Source organism: Mytilus galloprovincialis, chromosome 4 (genome assembly GCF_965363235.1).
Source record: "Mytilus galloprovincialis chromosome 4, xbMytGall1.hap1.1, whole genome shotgun sequence".
NCBI lineage: Eukaryota > Metazoa > Mollusca > Bivalvia > Mytilida > Mytilidae > Mytilus > Mytilus galloprovincialis.
The window spans coordinates 2,899,872-2,918,673 of record NC_134841.1 but is presented as its reverse complement, the minus strand read 5'-3'; the positions used below and the strand labels follow the sequence as shown (position 1 = coordinate 2,918,673).

The window sequence follows — 18,802 nt, the reverse complement described above, 5'->3', positions numbered from 1 at the left end:
TGGTTCTCTATTTCTTTATGGAAGTACAATCTCAAATATCAGTTTCATAACGGTAACATATAAGAAAAACTCCACTTCAGTTCTTAAATGACAGAAATAGACTTGTTGGAATTCAGAGAACTCTAGCATTTCATCAAAACTGGGAATTCCCTCTGACGTGTTTCTAAATTTATAAAAATACTAAATATAAATACTGCTTAATTCTGATTTTCCGTGTTGTTTAAAACACGCATATAAGTCAAGAGAAGAATTATCAAACATGAAGATTATGAAAAGAACATTATAGGAAAGTTGTTTAAGTTCAATCCCTTTGTTTGTTTTTACCTTTTAAAGCAAGACAATCATAAGAATCTGAGATGTTCCTTAATGTTTAGAATAAAACGATTGACGTGAGGGCAATTCTCTGAGCAACCGTTAAGTCTACAGATTGCTTGAAAGCAATCGTACCCCAAAAAAATCATTTGCAAAATGGGAATCTTCATGTCCAGTGTACTAGATTTTTTTACATATTTTTTTAAAGACAACTAAAGAATTCTCTGTTCTGGAATACATGTAGATGATAGATGAAATATTTCATTTTATTTCTATAATAATCTAATTTATTAAATATCTTGATCGATTCATTTTGCGTATTAAACTACGTACTTTGTAAACAAATGACCCTCCTTTTTTCTCAAGACTATTTCACGTATTTCAAAAGTGTTGTCATGAACTTGATATTTTCTCTGATTTTCTTTTTTTTTGTAAACTGTAGACGACCAATCAGTGACCTGAATTAACATGAACTATATTTAGTCAAAGGTAACCACTGATTTGACATCCTTGTTTATCGCGACCGCGACTTTGATGCTATACATTTTAAAAAGATTTTTCTTTTTGAATTTAAATTTTTGTCCGTGAAGAAGCCAGTACTTGGGAGTCGTGGTAAATGGTGGATTTCAGTCAGTCAAGTACTTGTTTTCAAATCGCCACCTGGTCTACCACAACTGAGTAAAAAGATCGCTCAGGTCAATTTCTGGTCGCCATTGGCGACTGGGTGACCGTTAATTTTTTTCCCTGATATATATATACTTGTGATATTAACTAAAGTTATAGATACTTGTAGCCAATATTAAGCTTAAACATCAGTCATTGTTACAAGGTTCATCTGGCACATAACAACATAAAATCAGTAAGGTACTATTTTTAAATCCCTACAAAAGTTCAACTATCTAGGTATCACTGACCTTATCCATCAGAGTTATAATCTGTAGTATAAGTTGATCCTGACGTAAATCATCACCATGTTTAAACATCGTCACGTATTCACTTCCTGTACTTGTTTTAAAAGTCAGTCTACATGGCATCAAAGCGCTCTGTAAAATATTGTTTATAGTTGTACAAGAAATTACACATTAATCCCAATCTCTGTATATGTAACACTTATATATTTTGTAATTGGGTCTTAAGGACATACAATACAGTTCAAACCAATGATGATTTTATTACAAACATTTGCATACAAGCTGTTTTTCCCCATAGCAATTATAATATGTAATCAAAGCGCTGTAAGCACTGAAGGCAGTTAACCAAAAACCAAGGCAAATGTAATCATGAAAACTGTGGCAATGTTGCTTCAACATTAATCATTCATTTATAGTAAATTTATGTTAATCTAATGAGTTAAATATTAAGGCAAATAATTTATATGTAATCAAGGTTTCAAAAGCAATGCATATATCAATGTATATTTTTATGGTGAGTCTGCAGTGATACAAGTTCGCCATGATTGCAGTTGTTCTACTTGGTAGTTAACATTGGTTTTAGTTGACTGCTAGTAGTACAAGTTGAGGTCTGACTGACTGGCCCATATTAAATGTAAATGATTTGTTATTTTGTCCCACACATGAATATATATGGTTTAGGGGTGGGGATCTCAACGGTTTTCAAATTCTCAAACAGGAAGGGGTAGGTTGACCCTAGGGACTTCCCCTAAATTTCATTTTATAGGGTTGGAGATCTGGGCCGTTTTTAAATTCTAAAACAGGAGGGGTGGGGTTACCCCCAGCGACTCTCCCTATATTTCATTTGATTTTTAATATTGTCACAAACATGAAAACATATGGTTAAGGGGTGGGGATCTCAACCGTTTCCAAGTTCTCAAACAGGAGGGGGTGGGTGACTCCAGGGACTCCTCCTATATTTTATTTCATTTATCATATTGTCCTAAACTTGAATACCGGAAAATGGTTTAGGGGTGGGGATCTCGACCATTTCCAAGTTATCAAACAAGAGAGGGTAGAGTTGCCTTAAGGACGCCACTTATATATCATATGATTTGCCTGCATTCAGGTATTATATATATAATATAGTTGCATTATTTGTGAAAATAAAGAAACTTCCAGCTACTTTAATTGACCCTACAAAATTGAGAAAAAAATACCCCTTTAAAATTGCAGTCATTTGTTTACACTTTAAAAGCATTTCACATGCATTATCATCATTTATCACTGATAAATAAATTTATACTGTGACCATTGTAATGAATTTTGACATTAAAATTTGTCAAAAAGTATTAGTTTTGAGTGTCTGTATAAAATATTTTCTGCTGAACATTTCTTTCTTTAACATATATCTTTTTTGCTTTTCAATTCTAGTGTTTATATTCATTTACTATGCATAGATGTATTTTGTCACCTGTCTGGATTTTTTTTGGAGTTGACCGCCAAACCCGGAATTACCCTTATCCGCCTCCGGAATCGGATCCGATATTGTAAACTTTTGTCTTCACGGCAGCCATTTTATTGTGTTTACAATGTCGTTTTTGTCAATCAGATACGATTTTAGTCGAATTTAAACACTATTTGTCTGCGATTTTCTGTATAAAGCTAGCGGTTGAACAAAATAAACATCGCTGTCATGAATTATAATGATGAAAATAAGTTTTTTTTAGATCGTTTATTTGGAGACTGTTGTGAAAAGGTTTGCAAAGTTATTTCTTATTTTCTTTAAGTGGAAGGTGACTCCGTCGGGCGTAGCTAGAAACCAAGTCGAATTTCCGCGTGCAAAAATGGAAGGTCGCGGACATCGGATCACCGCTAATTTGAACCCCTGCCTAGAAATTGAAAAGATATAAAAATTTCGTCTTCTAATTTGAAATTGCCGCCAACAGCATGAACAGTTGAACTTATTATATAATAGACTACTGACGTTGTACTACGTATTGATGACAAACAATATTCCTACGACTTTTGCAATTTGGGAAATCTTAACTACTTGTCTTTAGAGATTTTCGGCGATTAAATATTTCATACATTTGTTCTTTGACATCTTAGCCAAAAGCTCAGGGGATAATAAACTACACAAGGATTCCTAATATGCTCTACTTCCTATGTGCAACTTCAAAACTTTTGGGAAAATCGACAATCATTTAAGGTTTTTCTGGTCATATTTTTTTTAATCCAGAATGTAAAATATGAAAAAACTGTCCAATAAGTTATAAATAACATAGTAACCAGCTAGATGATAACAATGGCACGTATTTCAGCATTTATTGGGTAGAACACAAATCCAGGGTGCTCGCATAAGGCAGCTTAACTGCCTAATAAAAAATATACCTTCAAAATTTCTGTTTTTGGGATATTTCTATCGTTTGGATAGATAAACCTTACTTTTTTATTTCAACAGATAACCAGGTGCTCTGCAGGGCACAGCATTATACGACTGCAGAGGGCAACCCTGTACAGTTGGGGCAAGTTGGGACACAACATTCAAGCTTGATACAGCTCTGAATTTGGATTGTGATCAAAACAAATGTCAAAATCTTACAAATCTATTATGCAATATTGTGCAATCAAAGATTTCTTCTTCAAACTTTCCAAAAATTTGGAATTTGAGATACTTGGGGCAAAAAAATAACAACTACAACCCCCTTTTTTTTGGCAATAAGTCCGAAATCTGACTTTTCTTTATACACTATTTACAAGTAGTGTAAGGGAGGTAAATCTGAACATACCAAACATTGTATGTTAACTGTTTTTTAATTACCTCCCTTACACTGCTTTTAAATTGTCTTAATTTGACCAGTAAAACCTTGTTTCCCCTTTTTTTGCCCCTAATTCCAAAATATTTGGACCATAACCCCAAAAATCAATTCCAACCTTTCTTTTGTGGTATTGAACATTCTGGTAAAAAAAATAAGTGATCCATTCACTAAATCGAAAGTTATTGTCTGGAAAACCTAGTTTTTTCCCTTTTTTTGCCCCTAATTCCCGGTCTCACTAAATAGCGACAACAAGAATTTTAGCGACAACAAGCGTCAACAAGCGACAAGAAGCGACAACAAGAATTATTTTAGCGACAACAAGCGACAAGAAACTATTTAGCGACAAGAAAACATTTTTTTTAATTAAAATTAATTATTGCAATAAATATTAAAAGAATATGCAAAAGAAAATAATTTTAGCGACAAGAAAGTTAAAATTGATAGAAAAAAATGAAACATTATTTACATAATATTTTATCATCTATTATGAATAACAGCCAGTATTACGTTTAATTATTGTATTATGAGATTACTTTTCTTTGTGTTTTAGAGCATATTATTTATCTTATAATTTGTTTTTTAAAACTCTGTTCGTGCAATATATATTAAGCTCGCAAAATGAATTATTTGTGCATCATTGTCCTGAAAATATTGACACAAATTGTGAAATACAAAGAACTGAAATCAAACAGTAGGAAAAGAAAATTGAAATGTGAATGTTCACAATCTCTTTCTTTCTCACAAATGTTTCATTTCTTCGACGGTCTATCTATATATATATAATAAAACATTTTAATTAGACATATCTGCTCGTATATTTAAAAAAAAACCATTAAATACAAATTTCTTTACATCTAATAAAAAAAAATGTTTTCTTGTCGCTAAATAGTCTTCTTGTCGCTTGTTGTCGCTAAAATAATTCTTGTTGTCGCTTCTTGTCGCTTGTTGACGCTTGTTGTCGCTTCTTGACGCTTGTTGTCGCTAATTAGTGAGACCCCTAATTCCAAAACATTTTAGCCATAACCCCTAAAAGTCATAACTATCCATCCCTTCATGGTATGGAAACTTGTGGTATAATTTCAGAGAGATTCATACACTAATACACAAGTTATTATTTGAAAACTACAAAAATGCTTATTTTGGGCCCCTTTTTGGCCCCTAATTCCTAAACTATTGGTACCATAATCACCAAAATCAATCCCAACCTCCCTTTCGTGGTATTGAACTTTCTGGTAAAAAAATTTAGTGATCCATTAATTATTCCATTTACTAAATCAAAAGTTATTGTCCGGAAACTAAATGTGTCTTCCGACGACGACGACATGATACCATTATACAACTCAAAAATTTTTTTGCGATTCCTATATAAACAAGCAAATTTTTGTAGAAACATTATGAAAATCTTCTTAAAATAAATATGCTCTTCATATGTACAACAGTTCTTTTGAAATGATTAATACTAAACAAAGTTTCAGGATTTTGGAGAAAAAAAGCATTTTTAGTGGTATATTAGCAACATCATTACCTTTCCTGGAACTGTTTCATATGCCCTTCAGGAGGCTTGAGGGTATAAAAATTTCAGAAAATTTGTTTTGTTTTCATTACAAATCTTATTTATCTATTTATTAATTGTTACTTTATCATATGGTACAAAAATCATTCAAAGCAAGAAGAATGTGTCCAAAGTCATGGATGCCCCACTCGAACTATAATTTTTAATGTTCAATGGACCGTGAAATTGAGTAAAAAATAATTTGGCATTAAAATAAGTATTACCTCTATTATTTCAACAGAAAAAAAGTACCTATACAAAATGTGTGCTTCTTTCGAAGGCAGATTGTGAGCGTAAATGAACGGTGACCCCATTTTTTAATTTAATTTTTTTATTAAGATTCAAATAAAGTTCATTTATAAAAAAATATAGCGAAATCCTGTATTAAGAAAAAAATTCAATTTAGACCCACGAGCCCCATTAATGGTAAGCCTTTCAGCATTGTTCAACATGAAATCTATTAATTTGAGTAATGATGGTCTGTAGGGAAAAGTAAATCAGACAGCAAGTAAACAAATTAAAGTTGACAAATAATAGACATTTAGATGTCACCATCAGTTAACTTTTCAAATGGACAAGTGCTTACATCTAAAGTTAGCTTACAGTGAGTTGACTGTTAGTGTTGCTCTCCACCAATTGCAACCCATTCAAAATTTTGACCAAATTGCAATTTGTTTTTTAAACAAACCAAATTGTTCAACTGGTCAGAATATTGAACAAATTGTTCAGTCAAAATGTGAAAGTGCAAGGTGATAAAATAAAACATACTTACAATCCTATAAGACTTTAACTCCACTTTAATGATGTGACAAAATTAGTTTATCAGTTTGTATAGTTATATTATAGTCATTTCCATGCTGAAGAGGAACTGTTTATTTTGAATTGCTATAAAATTGTCCAAACTAAGCTTTCATATAGTTTTTCTTTCTAAAAGTATTCTATATTTATAAGAATCAGATATCATTTTAAATAAAACATCATAAATTCAGTAAAATATGTGTGAAATAACAATATGCTATTGATAAGTTTTCAGGGGAGATAACCTAAAATATTATTCTTTTGAATAAAGACTTTTTGAAAGAAAAGTCATTATCTCCCCCATGGAAACTTCCTACAAACATATATTGCAATTTTACACATATTTTACTGAATATGAAATGTTTTAATTCACATAATGTCTGATTCTTATAAATATAGAATACTTTTAGAAAGAAAAACTATATGAAAGCTTAGTTTGGACAATTTAATAGCAATTCAAAATAAACAGTTCCCCTTCAGCATGGAAATGAATATAATATAACTATACAAACTGATAAACTAATTTTGTCACAACATCATTAAAGTGGAGTACAAGTCTTATAGGATTGTAAGTATGTTTTATTTTATCACCTTGCACTTTCATGACTTGGCTGTGGTTTTCTACAGCAGTTGGTTCAAATTTCTGACCAGTTGAACAATTTGATTTTATAAAACAAATTGCAATTTGGTCAAAATTATTTGGTCAAAATTTTGAATGAATTGCAATTGGTGGAGAGCAACACTAACAGTCAACTCACTGTAAAATTCCTTCCTCAATTTTATCAATTGGTATTGAAAAGACTTAACAGTGACGCTCACATCAAGCATGTTAAAAAGGACAAATAAAGTGCAAAGTTGATGACCATTGAGGACTAGGTATACTTTGCAAACTCTGTGGTACACATTCTGATTTATATATGTTTATTTTCTAATTAAAAGTGCACTGATTTTAAAAGATTTCTCACCTTTAATAGTGTAGCCTTTTCAACACAGATACCATTCACTTTAACATTGGGATCTAAGGGTAGAGGCAAGTCATCAAAACTGGCAAAGTTTATTTTGGTTACCTCAGGATCTTGCAGTAGGGCTCGAAGTCTTTCTATCTTAAATGTTAGTACATGTATATATGTTAAAACTCTTATATATTAATTACAGTATATGTATGTATGTTAAAACTTGTATACTGTGGATTCATTTATTTTCGTGGGTACCAATTTTCGTGGTTTGAGGAAAACTTACATATTCGTGGATATTTAATTTCGTGGTTTTTGGCAAAGTCTACACTCATTCCTTTACAAAATTTTAATTTCGTTGAACATTTGAATTCGTGGTTCTCCTGTACCCACGAAATCCACGAATATTGGTATCCAACGAATATTAATCAATCCACAGTATAATAATTACAGTATATTTATAATGTTAAAACTGTTATATAATAATTACAATCATCACTGTTCATTTATGCAATTATTTTTTTTCTCAACAAAGCCATATATCATCACTGTTTGATGTTGGATATTAAAATTTTAATTTTAGAGTGGTATACTTTGGATTCATTATAATTTGTTTGATACCAATTTTTGTGTGTTTCGTGGGCAGAGTTGAACCAATAATTTTAATTCTTCATGTGAAAAATAATTAGGTGTTAAAATTGACAGCACACTTAATTTGAGAAATCAAATTGATCAAGTTTGTGCTATCATCCCGAATATACCTTCTTTCTAAAATAAAGAAATTTTAGATATAAATGCAAAGAAAACATATCTATACAATGGGTATATTTTGTCCGTAATTGACTACTGCTGTATTATTTGGGGTGAATGTAAAAATGAAGGGATTTATAACAAGAATTTTAAAACTCCAAAAAAGGGCAGCCAGATTAATTCTAGATGCAGATCTTTATCTCCCTCAGCCCCTTATTAAAAAAACTTGGGTGGATGACAGTTGACAATAAATGAAATACCACAAATATTTACTTCTATATAAATGTATGCGTATGGAAGCACCAATGTACCTAGTTCAAAAGTTTAAACTGAAATCAGATAATAATCCTTACTCCTTAAGAGGTGTCATTCAAGGTAATCTGATAGTTCCTAAGCCAAAAGCTGAGCTATTTAAGAAATACTTTGTTTATTCTGGATCAATGTTATGGAATGAACTACCACACAAAATGCGTAAAGCTCAAAACACTTTTACCTTTAAGCAAAGTATCAAGAAGTACCTAACACAATCTTGATAAGAAATGTTTTCTACAATGTATTTGTATATTTTTTATTTTCACTCGATTTTTGACTACATGTACATCTGAAACAACATTATATCTTATGTTAATAACAATACATTGGACTACATGACTGTAAATTAACTGTGTAAATATCTGTTTTTGGTTGTATTGTAATTTGTATGTGAGGGCCTCAGGTAAGATTAGTTTATTGTAACTAACTGAATTTACCCTCTTTAAATAAAGAATTTATTATTATATCAGGGTTTCCGCTGGCGGTCGCCATTTTCGCAATATGCGAAAAAATAATAATTGTGGCGATAAAAATTCGTCATTTGCGAAAGAATTTGGCGAAAGAAATATATAAACCGATTTATTTTCCTCCATCTTGTTTATTTACTTTTTTCGAGTTTCTCGGACTTTACCCGATCAGACAATACTCGGAATTCACCTTGACCTCATTAAGATTTAGACAGAAAATCAATAATCAGCTGATTGCATTTTATAGCTATCGACAACAAAGGACTAATTAATACAGGTGTTGATTGAATTGTTTCACAAAATGATATGGTCAAATGGCTTCGCTATAAATGTCACATACAGAATTTATTTACATCTTTGCGACGCACGTGTTTGAAGCAAACTTTTGACATCTCTCCCTTTAAAGATAGTTTTGAAAAGAAAGCTGTTGTTTTGACGAAAATTGTTCAAAAGCAAGAAAAATCTCCGATTTTAAACTTTAATTCATTTATCCTTTGACTTTAATAAAGTCGTTTGAGTGACACATGCACGTGTTTCAAGCATAGTTGTACGTCTCAACTTTTTCATTTACGATGGTCAAGAAAAGAAAACTGTCGTTATGAAAAAATCTATCCAAAAGGCTGGGAACAACCCCTCGAATGAGAGTAACCCTTCAATGTAATGACTACACATGAAATGAGGGATCAATTTCATGTGATAAAAGCTTTTGTTTGTTGTAAAAATTACTTCTTAGTACAAAAGGGCACAACAGGAAAAATATATTTATGTTACTTGGCGAAAAAAATAATAAAGTGGCGAAAAATATATTGTTTTGGCGAAAGAGGTGGCGAAAAAAATAATTGACCCAGGGGAAACCCTGTTATATTATTATTAATAATTGCATTGTTCAAGGAATAACATGTTTTCAATAGGCTTTGATAAGAGAAATTGGCAAAACCATGAAAACAAATATCCCTGAATATGCAAGTTTTTAGCAATTCTCGAAAATCTATACCCATCAAAAAATACATGAATCCACAGTATCTTATTTGTGACTTATATTTCTATGACTGAAAATTCATACAAAAGGTAATAATCTGTGGGCAAAGAAAACTATAAATCAATGTAAGGATACTAAAAGATTAATTCTAGAGTGGTATATATATTATATACCAAAGCGGTCAATTTTGTATCCTTAACAAACATGTTAATCTTTGCTTTGCTATAGAATTTAGAAACCCTAAAATTCTCAGGGCAAAACTATAAAAGCAAATTAAAAAAATGTTGTCGGCTGTTTAGTGGGGTTGTTTGACACATTCCCCATTTCCATTCTCAATATTATAAGGTTTGCCTTGTTTTTTAAAATAAAATATTCCACTGATAAAACAATTACCTTTTTCTTCCTATTCCCACTTTCTCTAGTCACAGCCTTTACCATGCTGACTAATCTCTCTATAAACATTTGTTGTCTCGCCAGAGTAGCTCTCTTTAATCGGCATTCCTGGCCACCCTAAAATATAAATACATAACATGAATTATTTTGTGTTTCATCATACACTTGCCTATGATTAAAACATTTAGTATAAGCAATTTATAACAATTTCTTGGATATGAGTTCATATATGAAAAAGAATATTTTCAATCAAAGAGCAGATTGCTCTGAGGGATACGATTGTCATTGTTACATTGACACATGTATGCATGTAGCTGGATAATATTATTTTCAAAACTAATTCAAATGACAAACAGACATGTAAAATAGTTACAAAATAGCCAAACCCGGATAAAAGTGTATGAACAATGTAATTAGGTCTATTGTGTTTTATTTTTGTACTATCAATACCAAGTTTACTTTCCACAGCAGTCACTGACTGACTCAGAGTGAGAGATGTCAGAGAAGGTATTTTATTTCACTCATTGGTTATTATATTTTATTAAGTGTCTGTTAGCGATGCGCCGACGTATGGTCATCAATGTGCTGATGGATCGTCGTATGATATAGATGTAGATGTAGATTTCAATTCGTATCTTATCACCTTTTTTCCTACGTTAATTCTAGGAGGAACCCCATTCCTAACTCTTTAAATATTTAATTTCCTTTGGGTCAGTCATCATGGCTCCTTTCCGTACACATTTATCGGTTTAAATTGCATTCGTTTTTTTATATAATACGACGTTTATTGACAGAACGAGCTAATACTCGACGTCTTGTTTATATTCAGAATTCACGGAAGTTACTGCCGGAAGGGAGACAACTCGAAACGATAATATGGAAGACTCCATTTCGCCTGAAGGGGTGTTCTACGATGTGGAATATATTTTTTTAATCTAAATGATGCATATGATTTAAAATTATGCAACAACAATAACCCTCAATAGCAGACATACATAGAAAAGATCCCATGAGTTATAAATTAATTAATTGAGTGGGGAATCCAGAGCAACCATTCAATCTAAAACCCCTTAAAGTCAAGAAAACTATACGCATGCGCATAATTTCCAAATCAAACCCTGGGGCAAGATATATTAAATGCTTATTAAACGACCTAGATGGTTCTCAATTTCTTTATGGAAGTACAATCTCAAATATCAGTTTCATAACGGTAACATATAAGAAAAACTCCACTTCAGTTCTTATATGACAAAAATAGATTTATCGGTATTCAGAGAACTCTCGCATTTTATCAAAACTGGGAATTCCCTCTGACGTGTTTCTAAATTTATAACTACACTAAATATAAATACTGCTTAATTCTGATTTTCCGTGTTGTTAAAAACACACATCGAAGTCAAGGGAATTATCAAACATGAAGATTATGAAAAGAACATTATAGGAAAGTTGATTAAGTTCAATCCCTTTGTTTGTTTTTACCTTTTAAAGCAAGACAATCATAAGAATCTGAGATGTTCCTTAATGTTTAGAATAAAACGATTGACGCGAGGGAAATTGCTCTGAGCCACCGGTATAAGTCTACAGATTGCTTGAAAGCAATCGTATCCCAAAAACTTGAGATATCATGTCTATTTATATATCTATAGTGTGCTTTTCATTACATAAAATAACTAGAACTCTGTTTGAACTCATAACAAATTCAGTTCTCTTCCCTATAACATGTTTAATTGGGAATTATTTTTTTCTATTAATGATTATGATACTTTAAGTACGCATTTTAAGACTGTGTAATATTTCATTGAAATTTTTCTTGTTGTATATGAGTTGCATTTACAAGACACATTGCTGTGGTTGATTCAATGTGGAGGGTGAGGGTCCCAGGGTTGGATCCTTCCTCACCCGAAAACCCCCCTTTTTTATGTTCTTTGATATGCTAAATCTTAACCTGTATTTAAATGTTTGATTTTGAGTCCTGTTTTCAATTTAGTCTACACTGAGGTGCAAATGGCCTAAAATAAATATTTTTGATTTCATCAAATATTAAATTCTAAAAGGTTCTTTGATATGCTGAACTTACCATTTAAATGTTGGATATTGGAGCATAATATGTATAAAAATAACTAAAATTATCTAATTTCATTTTTTTTTTCAGTTCTTAGATCACATTCATTCTGTGTCAGAAACCTATGCTGTGTCAAGTATTTTCATAATCCAAATTCAGAGCTGTATCAAGCTTGAATGCTCTGTCCATAATTGCCCCAACTTTTTAGGGTTGCAACTTATTATCACATCGCAAGATAGGTCAACCAATTTAACCAAATAAAGTTTGGTATTAGAAATATCTTATCCAAAATGTTATTAGTTGAACATTTACATTTGTAGTTCATCGGTACAAACAAAATCCACATTATATAGTATTAATAACAATGAATCTACAGTCACAGTAATACAAGGGTTCTAGCCTGAAAACTGTAGGAGAATTTTACTGGACAAATCAAACAATGTACTCTATGCATAACTTCATGAAATAAATGACGTTTAGTTCAAGATCGTGTGTTCATTTTATAATACCCATTACTAACCTTAACTAAAGCCTGGCTAAATCTCTTCATGATACATAAATACATTTCATTAACTCTCTGTTCTTTAGCAGTTGATTCGTCATTTTCACATTCAACAGAAACATACCTGGGGAAGAAAAGACATTGTGATTAAAATATTCACTCAATGAAGTTTTCACATTCCAAAGAAACATACCTGGGGAAAAAAAAGACATTTTGACTAAAATATTCACTCAATGAAGTTTCCACATTCCAAAGAAACATACCTGGGGGAAAAAAGACATTGTGACAGTGGCTAAAAATATTAACTCCATGAAGTTTTAATATTCAATTAACAGAATATCATCTAAAGGAGTAGGGGTGTTAATCCAAATAAAGGAAAACATCACATTAGAAGGGCAAAAGATTCCAAAGGGACATTCAAACTCATAAATCTAAAATAAACTGACAATGCAATGGCAAAAAAAGAGAAAAAGACCAACAGACAAATAAAAGTACGGTACACAAGACATAACAAAGAAAACTAAAGACTAAGCAACAGGAACCCTACCGAAATTTTGGGTGATCTCAGGTGCTCTGGAAGGGTAAGCTCAAGAAAAGATAATCAGATCCTGCTCCATTGTTCTGCTCATGTTATTACACCTCCCGGTAAATAGCTTTATTTGGTAGGTCAAAATTCGTGAAAGGGAACAACAACTGTAGAAAGAAGACTAACTCAAGAAAAGTTTAAACATTCTACTTACATGTGTTTACCAAGGTATAAAAATGGTTGATGTATGTGGTGGCTATACTCTTATCATATAATGATGGAAAAACTGACAAACAAATGGTACATTATAAATGCTCTATGAAATATGTCACCATGCTAATCTAATCATAGTGCTAAGAAAATTCAATAACTTCCAAAAGATGTAACTCATCTAAAATATTTGCAGCCATAAGATCTTTAAATGTAAGATTTAGTTTTTGGGATACAATATTGAAGCTAAGTGGTCTTTTTAAAGGTGAGGGAATCTATGAAAAAAAGAAATACTGTGGATTCATTTATTTTCGTGGGTACCAATTTTCGTGGATTGAAGAAACCTTGCATTTTCATGGATATACGATTTCTTGGATCTATTGAGATTGGTAGATGGCAAAATGTTGGAAGAGAAAATAGAAAATGCATACTTTGTAATTCTGGCGACATCTGAGATGAATTTCCTTATATTTTTATGTGTTCTGTATTCAATGATGGTTGTAAACATTTTTTTGAGAAAAAGATATAGAAATCAACCAAATTCATTGAAATTTAATGAATTGATGAATAGTAAAAATCTTTCTGATCTTTACAACTTGTGCAAATTCATAAGACTAGCAAATATGCATTTAGGCTCTCCTGGGTAATTCATCATAAATCATGCACTTGATATCATTAAGTTTAATATGTATACCGTAATATATGATATTTACCTCCTCCTTGCTTTCATACAAATTTTGTATGTCTGAACATATACATTATGTAATATTTATTGTGTGTATCTCTAAACCAATGTTATTTGGTTTGTTGAGAAATAAAGATATATATAGAATAAATCTTTTAGAGAGAATAAATTATAAATATGTGTGAAACGATCTAGATCTGATTATAAGAAGACTTACCAGTAAAAGTAGTTAGCTAATATGGAATTATCACAGGCTCTTTCTATAAGGAATGATGCAAGGTCACTCTGTGAAAGATAAAGAGAATAGTTAAACTTTAATAGAATGGAAAAGTGAATATTGCATATTTTTCTACAGAAAATATTTGGCAACACTAGCATATTATTTTAATGTCTCATTTTCTGGTTTTAATGTTTGTAAATGAGCTATCAATCAGTTTCTTCTGAAATCTATAGTTGCCAACCTCTGACAATGATAAATCATGTGATGATATGACATGACAAAAAGTTTTATGAAAACATGTGAAAATGTGTGACATAGATGCAGATTTCAAGCATGAAATCTAGTAATTATAATATAACATTGTCAAATGATATCAGAACTTTTTCACAACTTAAAACATCCAGACCTTTAAATTGGTTGAAATTATGTTATAAAAAAAGAATATGTGGTATGATAGCCAGTAAGACAACTCTCCACCAATAACCAAATGAATCAGAAATTAACAATTATAGGTCACTGTATGGCCTTCAACAATTGAATTATAGGCTGCTAACTTAGAACAAGAAAGTTGTCTCATTGGCATTATACCACATCTTCTTTTATATACATACAGAATGTGGCTGTGTTAAACATATTAGACAGCTTGATTGGTGATTGCTTAATATCCAGTAGACAATTTTGTGTTGATGTGTTGTTAAAGTTATAGAGATTAATCATCAATCAATCTAGTGGAAAAACTGTACACATATAAGAAACAAAGAACAAAATAGACCTTGAGGTGGTACCCAACACTTTCACTCAAATTAATTTGGCTTGTTTAGTTCTCATTAAATTTTGTCAAAGTATTTACTTTGACACTTTAACAAAAATATAAAAATTTCAAAAATTTTGAACCAACCGTTTTGTCAGAAAAATTACACTGGTTATATAGCAGTTTGACAAACATTAATTTTGATCATTGAGAAGCTTAATATTCCCTTAACAACACAACGTAATTAAAACATTAAGCTGAATTTACAGAGTTACCTCCCTGTAGTTTTAGGTACCACCTTAATTGACTTGTCAACAAGCATTATTTTCCAAAGATATGAATTTACCTCTTTTGATAATTTAATCTCAGGACTTTCTTCTTGTTTAGGTGATACCCCTCCTAGAGCATCAATTATAGAATCATGTGACCCTGCTCTTGTAAGCATTGTGTGTGTCCTGGAATAAAAGACATTTATTTATCTATTCATTTATGATACCCCTCCTAGAGCATCAATTATAGAATCATGTGACACAGCTCTTGTAAGCATAGTGTGTGTCCTGGAAAAAAGACATTTATTATGCAAATATTAAATCAAGGAATATAATATCAATTATAACAATTAAGTGAAATACAGAAAAAAATTTCAATTATAACAGGTGAGTGAAATGCATAAAAAATATATATTATAACTTGAAGATTGATTGATTGTTGGTTACTTTATGTCCAGTGGCAAAATATAAAAATAGGAAGAACAGCAACTATATAAGTCATGACCGTTTATGACATTATTTATAAATCTTTGTTCTAACCAATAGACTTTGTATCATGTCCACCAATTGCAACACTGCATGATTTTGTCTACCTTAATCTTCAATTATTGCTCAACACACAATACTCTACCTTACCTGTCCCTATCAGATGTATCACACATGGACTCTCTTCTTGTTGTTATCTGGTCAGTGTCATGTTTATCCCCCCCACACACAACATCCTACCTTACCTGTCCCTATCAGATGTATCACAAATGGACTCTCTTCTTGTTGTTATCTGGTCAGTGTCATGTGTATCCCCCAACACACAACACCCTACCTTACCTGTCCCTATCAGATGTATCACAAATGGACTGTCTTCTTGTTGTTATCTGGTCAGTGTCATGTTTATCCCCCAACACACAACACCCTACCTTACCTGTCCCTATCAGATGTATCACAAATGGACTCTCTTCTTGTTGTTATCTGGTCAGTGTCATGTGTATCCCCCTCCCCTCCCACACACACACACACAACACCCTACCTTACCTGTCCCTATCAGATGTATCACAAATGGACTCTCTTCTTGTTGATATCTGGTCAGTGTCATGTGTATCCCCCAACACACAACACCCTACCTTACCTGTCCCTATCAGATGTATCACAAATGGACTCTCTTCTTGTTGTTATCTGGTCAGTGTCATGTGTATCCCCCAACACACAACACCCTACCTTACCTGTCCCTATCAGATGTATCACAAATGGACTCTCTTCTTGTTGTTATCTGGTCAGTGTCATGTGTATCCCCCAACACACAACACCCTACCTTACCTGTCCCTATCAGATGTATCACAAATGGACTCTCTTCTTGTGGTTATCTGGTCAGTGTCATGTGTATCCCCCAACACACAACACCCTACCTTACCTGTCCCTATCAGATGTATCACAAATGGACTCTCTTCTTGTGGTTATCTGGTCAGTGTCATGTTTAATTTTATCAAAGTCCTCATATCTCAAAGCTTGTACCAGTTGAAACAGATACAAAAATAAGTCCTAAAACGATAAATCATAAAACCATAATCATAATGATAAAGATATAGAATAAACAAGGTTTTTTTAACTAACATCCTAATGAACATGTTTCAACTTGATTTAACTTCTTGAGAGTATACTATCTTGACCACAAACTTGATTTAACTACTTGAGAGTATACTATCTTGACCACAAACTTGATTTAACTACTTGAGAGTATACTATCTTGACCACAAACTTGATTTAACTTCTTGAGAGTATACTATCTTGACCACAAACTTGATTTAACTTCTTGAGAGTATACTATCTTGACCACAAACTTGATTTAACTACTTGAGAGTATACTATCTTGACCACAAACTTGATTTAACTACTTGAGAGTATACTATCTTGACCACAAACTTGATTTAACTACTTGAGAGTATACTATCTTGACCACAAACTTGATTTAACTACTTGAGAGTATACTATCTTGACCACAAACTTGATTTAACTACTTGAGAGTATACTATCTTGACCACAAACTTGATTTAACTACTTGAGAGTATACTATCTTGACCACATGATTTTTTAGATACAAAGTATGTGATTTATTGCTGATATAACAGTAAAAAAATCTCAAATGCTTTCATTTTATAAATATTTTGTCATTTATCAAAATGTTTTATAGTGCTCTGATAGTATTCCCTATATAGCTAAAATGACACTACAAAAGCAACAAATCTTGACTGATTTTTTTCTTCTTCCCATACTGCAAATTCTGAAATTATGGTACACAGTTATTATTGAGATTTTTCAAGAATAGGAGATGCAAGTTTCGCTTTTGAAAAATCTGCATATAGATCTTTGTTTAAGTTATCAGAATGTTAGTTCTTTTTGTTGAGACAGTCACCAAGTCACATTATTTGACATATTGAAAGAATTTCTAAATTGTAAAATGTATGGAATGTCTGTATATCTTACCTCATCGTCTGACTGACGTAGTCTAGACACGGCATATTTCCTCACAGTTGGATGTGTAAAAGCTGGAGATAGAAGTTCTAAAGTATCGTATGAATGTCTGTATATCTTACCTCATCGTCAGACTGACGTAGTCTAGACACGGCATATTTCCTCACAGTTGGATGTGTAAAAGCTGGAGATAAAAGTTCTAAAGCATCATCAGCATCCATTGGACTCCAGCGGCTCATTAGTTCTATAGCTTGTTTGGCTTCCTGTGGCATCTTCCAGTTCACACATTTCAAAAACTTTGTCAGTGCCTATGAATATAATAATACTTTTAATTATTGAATTTTCTGATCAGTATGTAGTTTACGAATGTTAAATAATTATTAAAAAGTATACCAGAAAAGAAAAAAAAATGTGTATCCTAAAAATTATTATTACTGTAAATTCTGAAATTATTGCGATGTTTTTATTATTGCAAAAAAATGCGATAATTTAAACTTGCATTTTGAGAAATTTTTTATATGAACTAAACAGGATTTTTATCAAAAATCGCAAAAATTAAAATCCCATTTTAGTCTAAAATGACAAAATCGCATTAATAAATGAATGCAATAATTTCTGAATTTACAGTAAGTGACACAACCTTGTTGAAGGAAATCTGATGAAGAACTAACCTCTACTCTACAGATTAAATCATCATTCTTGATCAGCACATGCTCATTTTCTAAAACTTTTGTGCAACAAAATTATTTAGTATCAGTTTTTATGGAAGAAATTAAAAAACAGATGTGAGGTCTAGTGTGGCACAGAAATTTGTAAATGTGTACTACAAGCATAACCAAACAAATTCTGTATTTTTAATGGTGATGTCTTTAAAATCTTGTCTCAT

The 18,802-nt window shown here is 31.7% G+C and overlaps 1 protein-coding gene across 1 annotated transcript in view; it reads right to left on the bottom strand.

Moving 5' to 3' along the window:
• The window catches only part of LOC143071133 (phosphatidylinositol 3-kinase catalytic subunit type 3-like), a 64,048-nt gene that overhangs the window by 29,032 nt on the left and 16,214 nt on the right, over positions 1-18,802 (bottom strand). Inside the window, exons 9-16 of the mRNA XM_076245263.1 lie at positions 18,039-18,224; positions 16,859-16,986; positions 15,531-15,639; positions 14,431-14,498; positions 12,811-12,916; positions 10,229-10,345; positions 7,340-7,477; positions 1,227-1,355 (exon numbers count right to left, since the gene is read on the bottom strand). Of these exons, the coding sequence (XP_076101378.1) occupies positions 1,227-1,355; positions 7,340-7,477; positions 10,229-10,345; positions 12,811-12,916; positions 14,431-14,498; positions 15,531-15,639; positions 16,859-16,986; positions 18,039-18,224 (981 nt within the window). The remainder of the gene's footprint in view (positions 1-1,226; positions 1,356-7,339; positions 7,478-10,228; positions 10,346-12,810; positions 12,917-14,430; positions 14,499-15,530; positions 15,640-16,858; positions 16,987-18,038; positions 18,225-18,802) is intronic.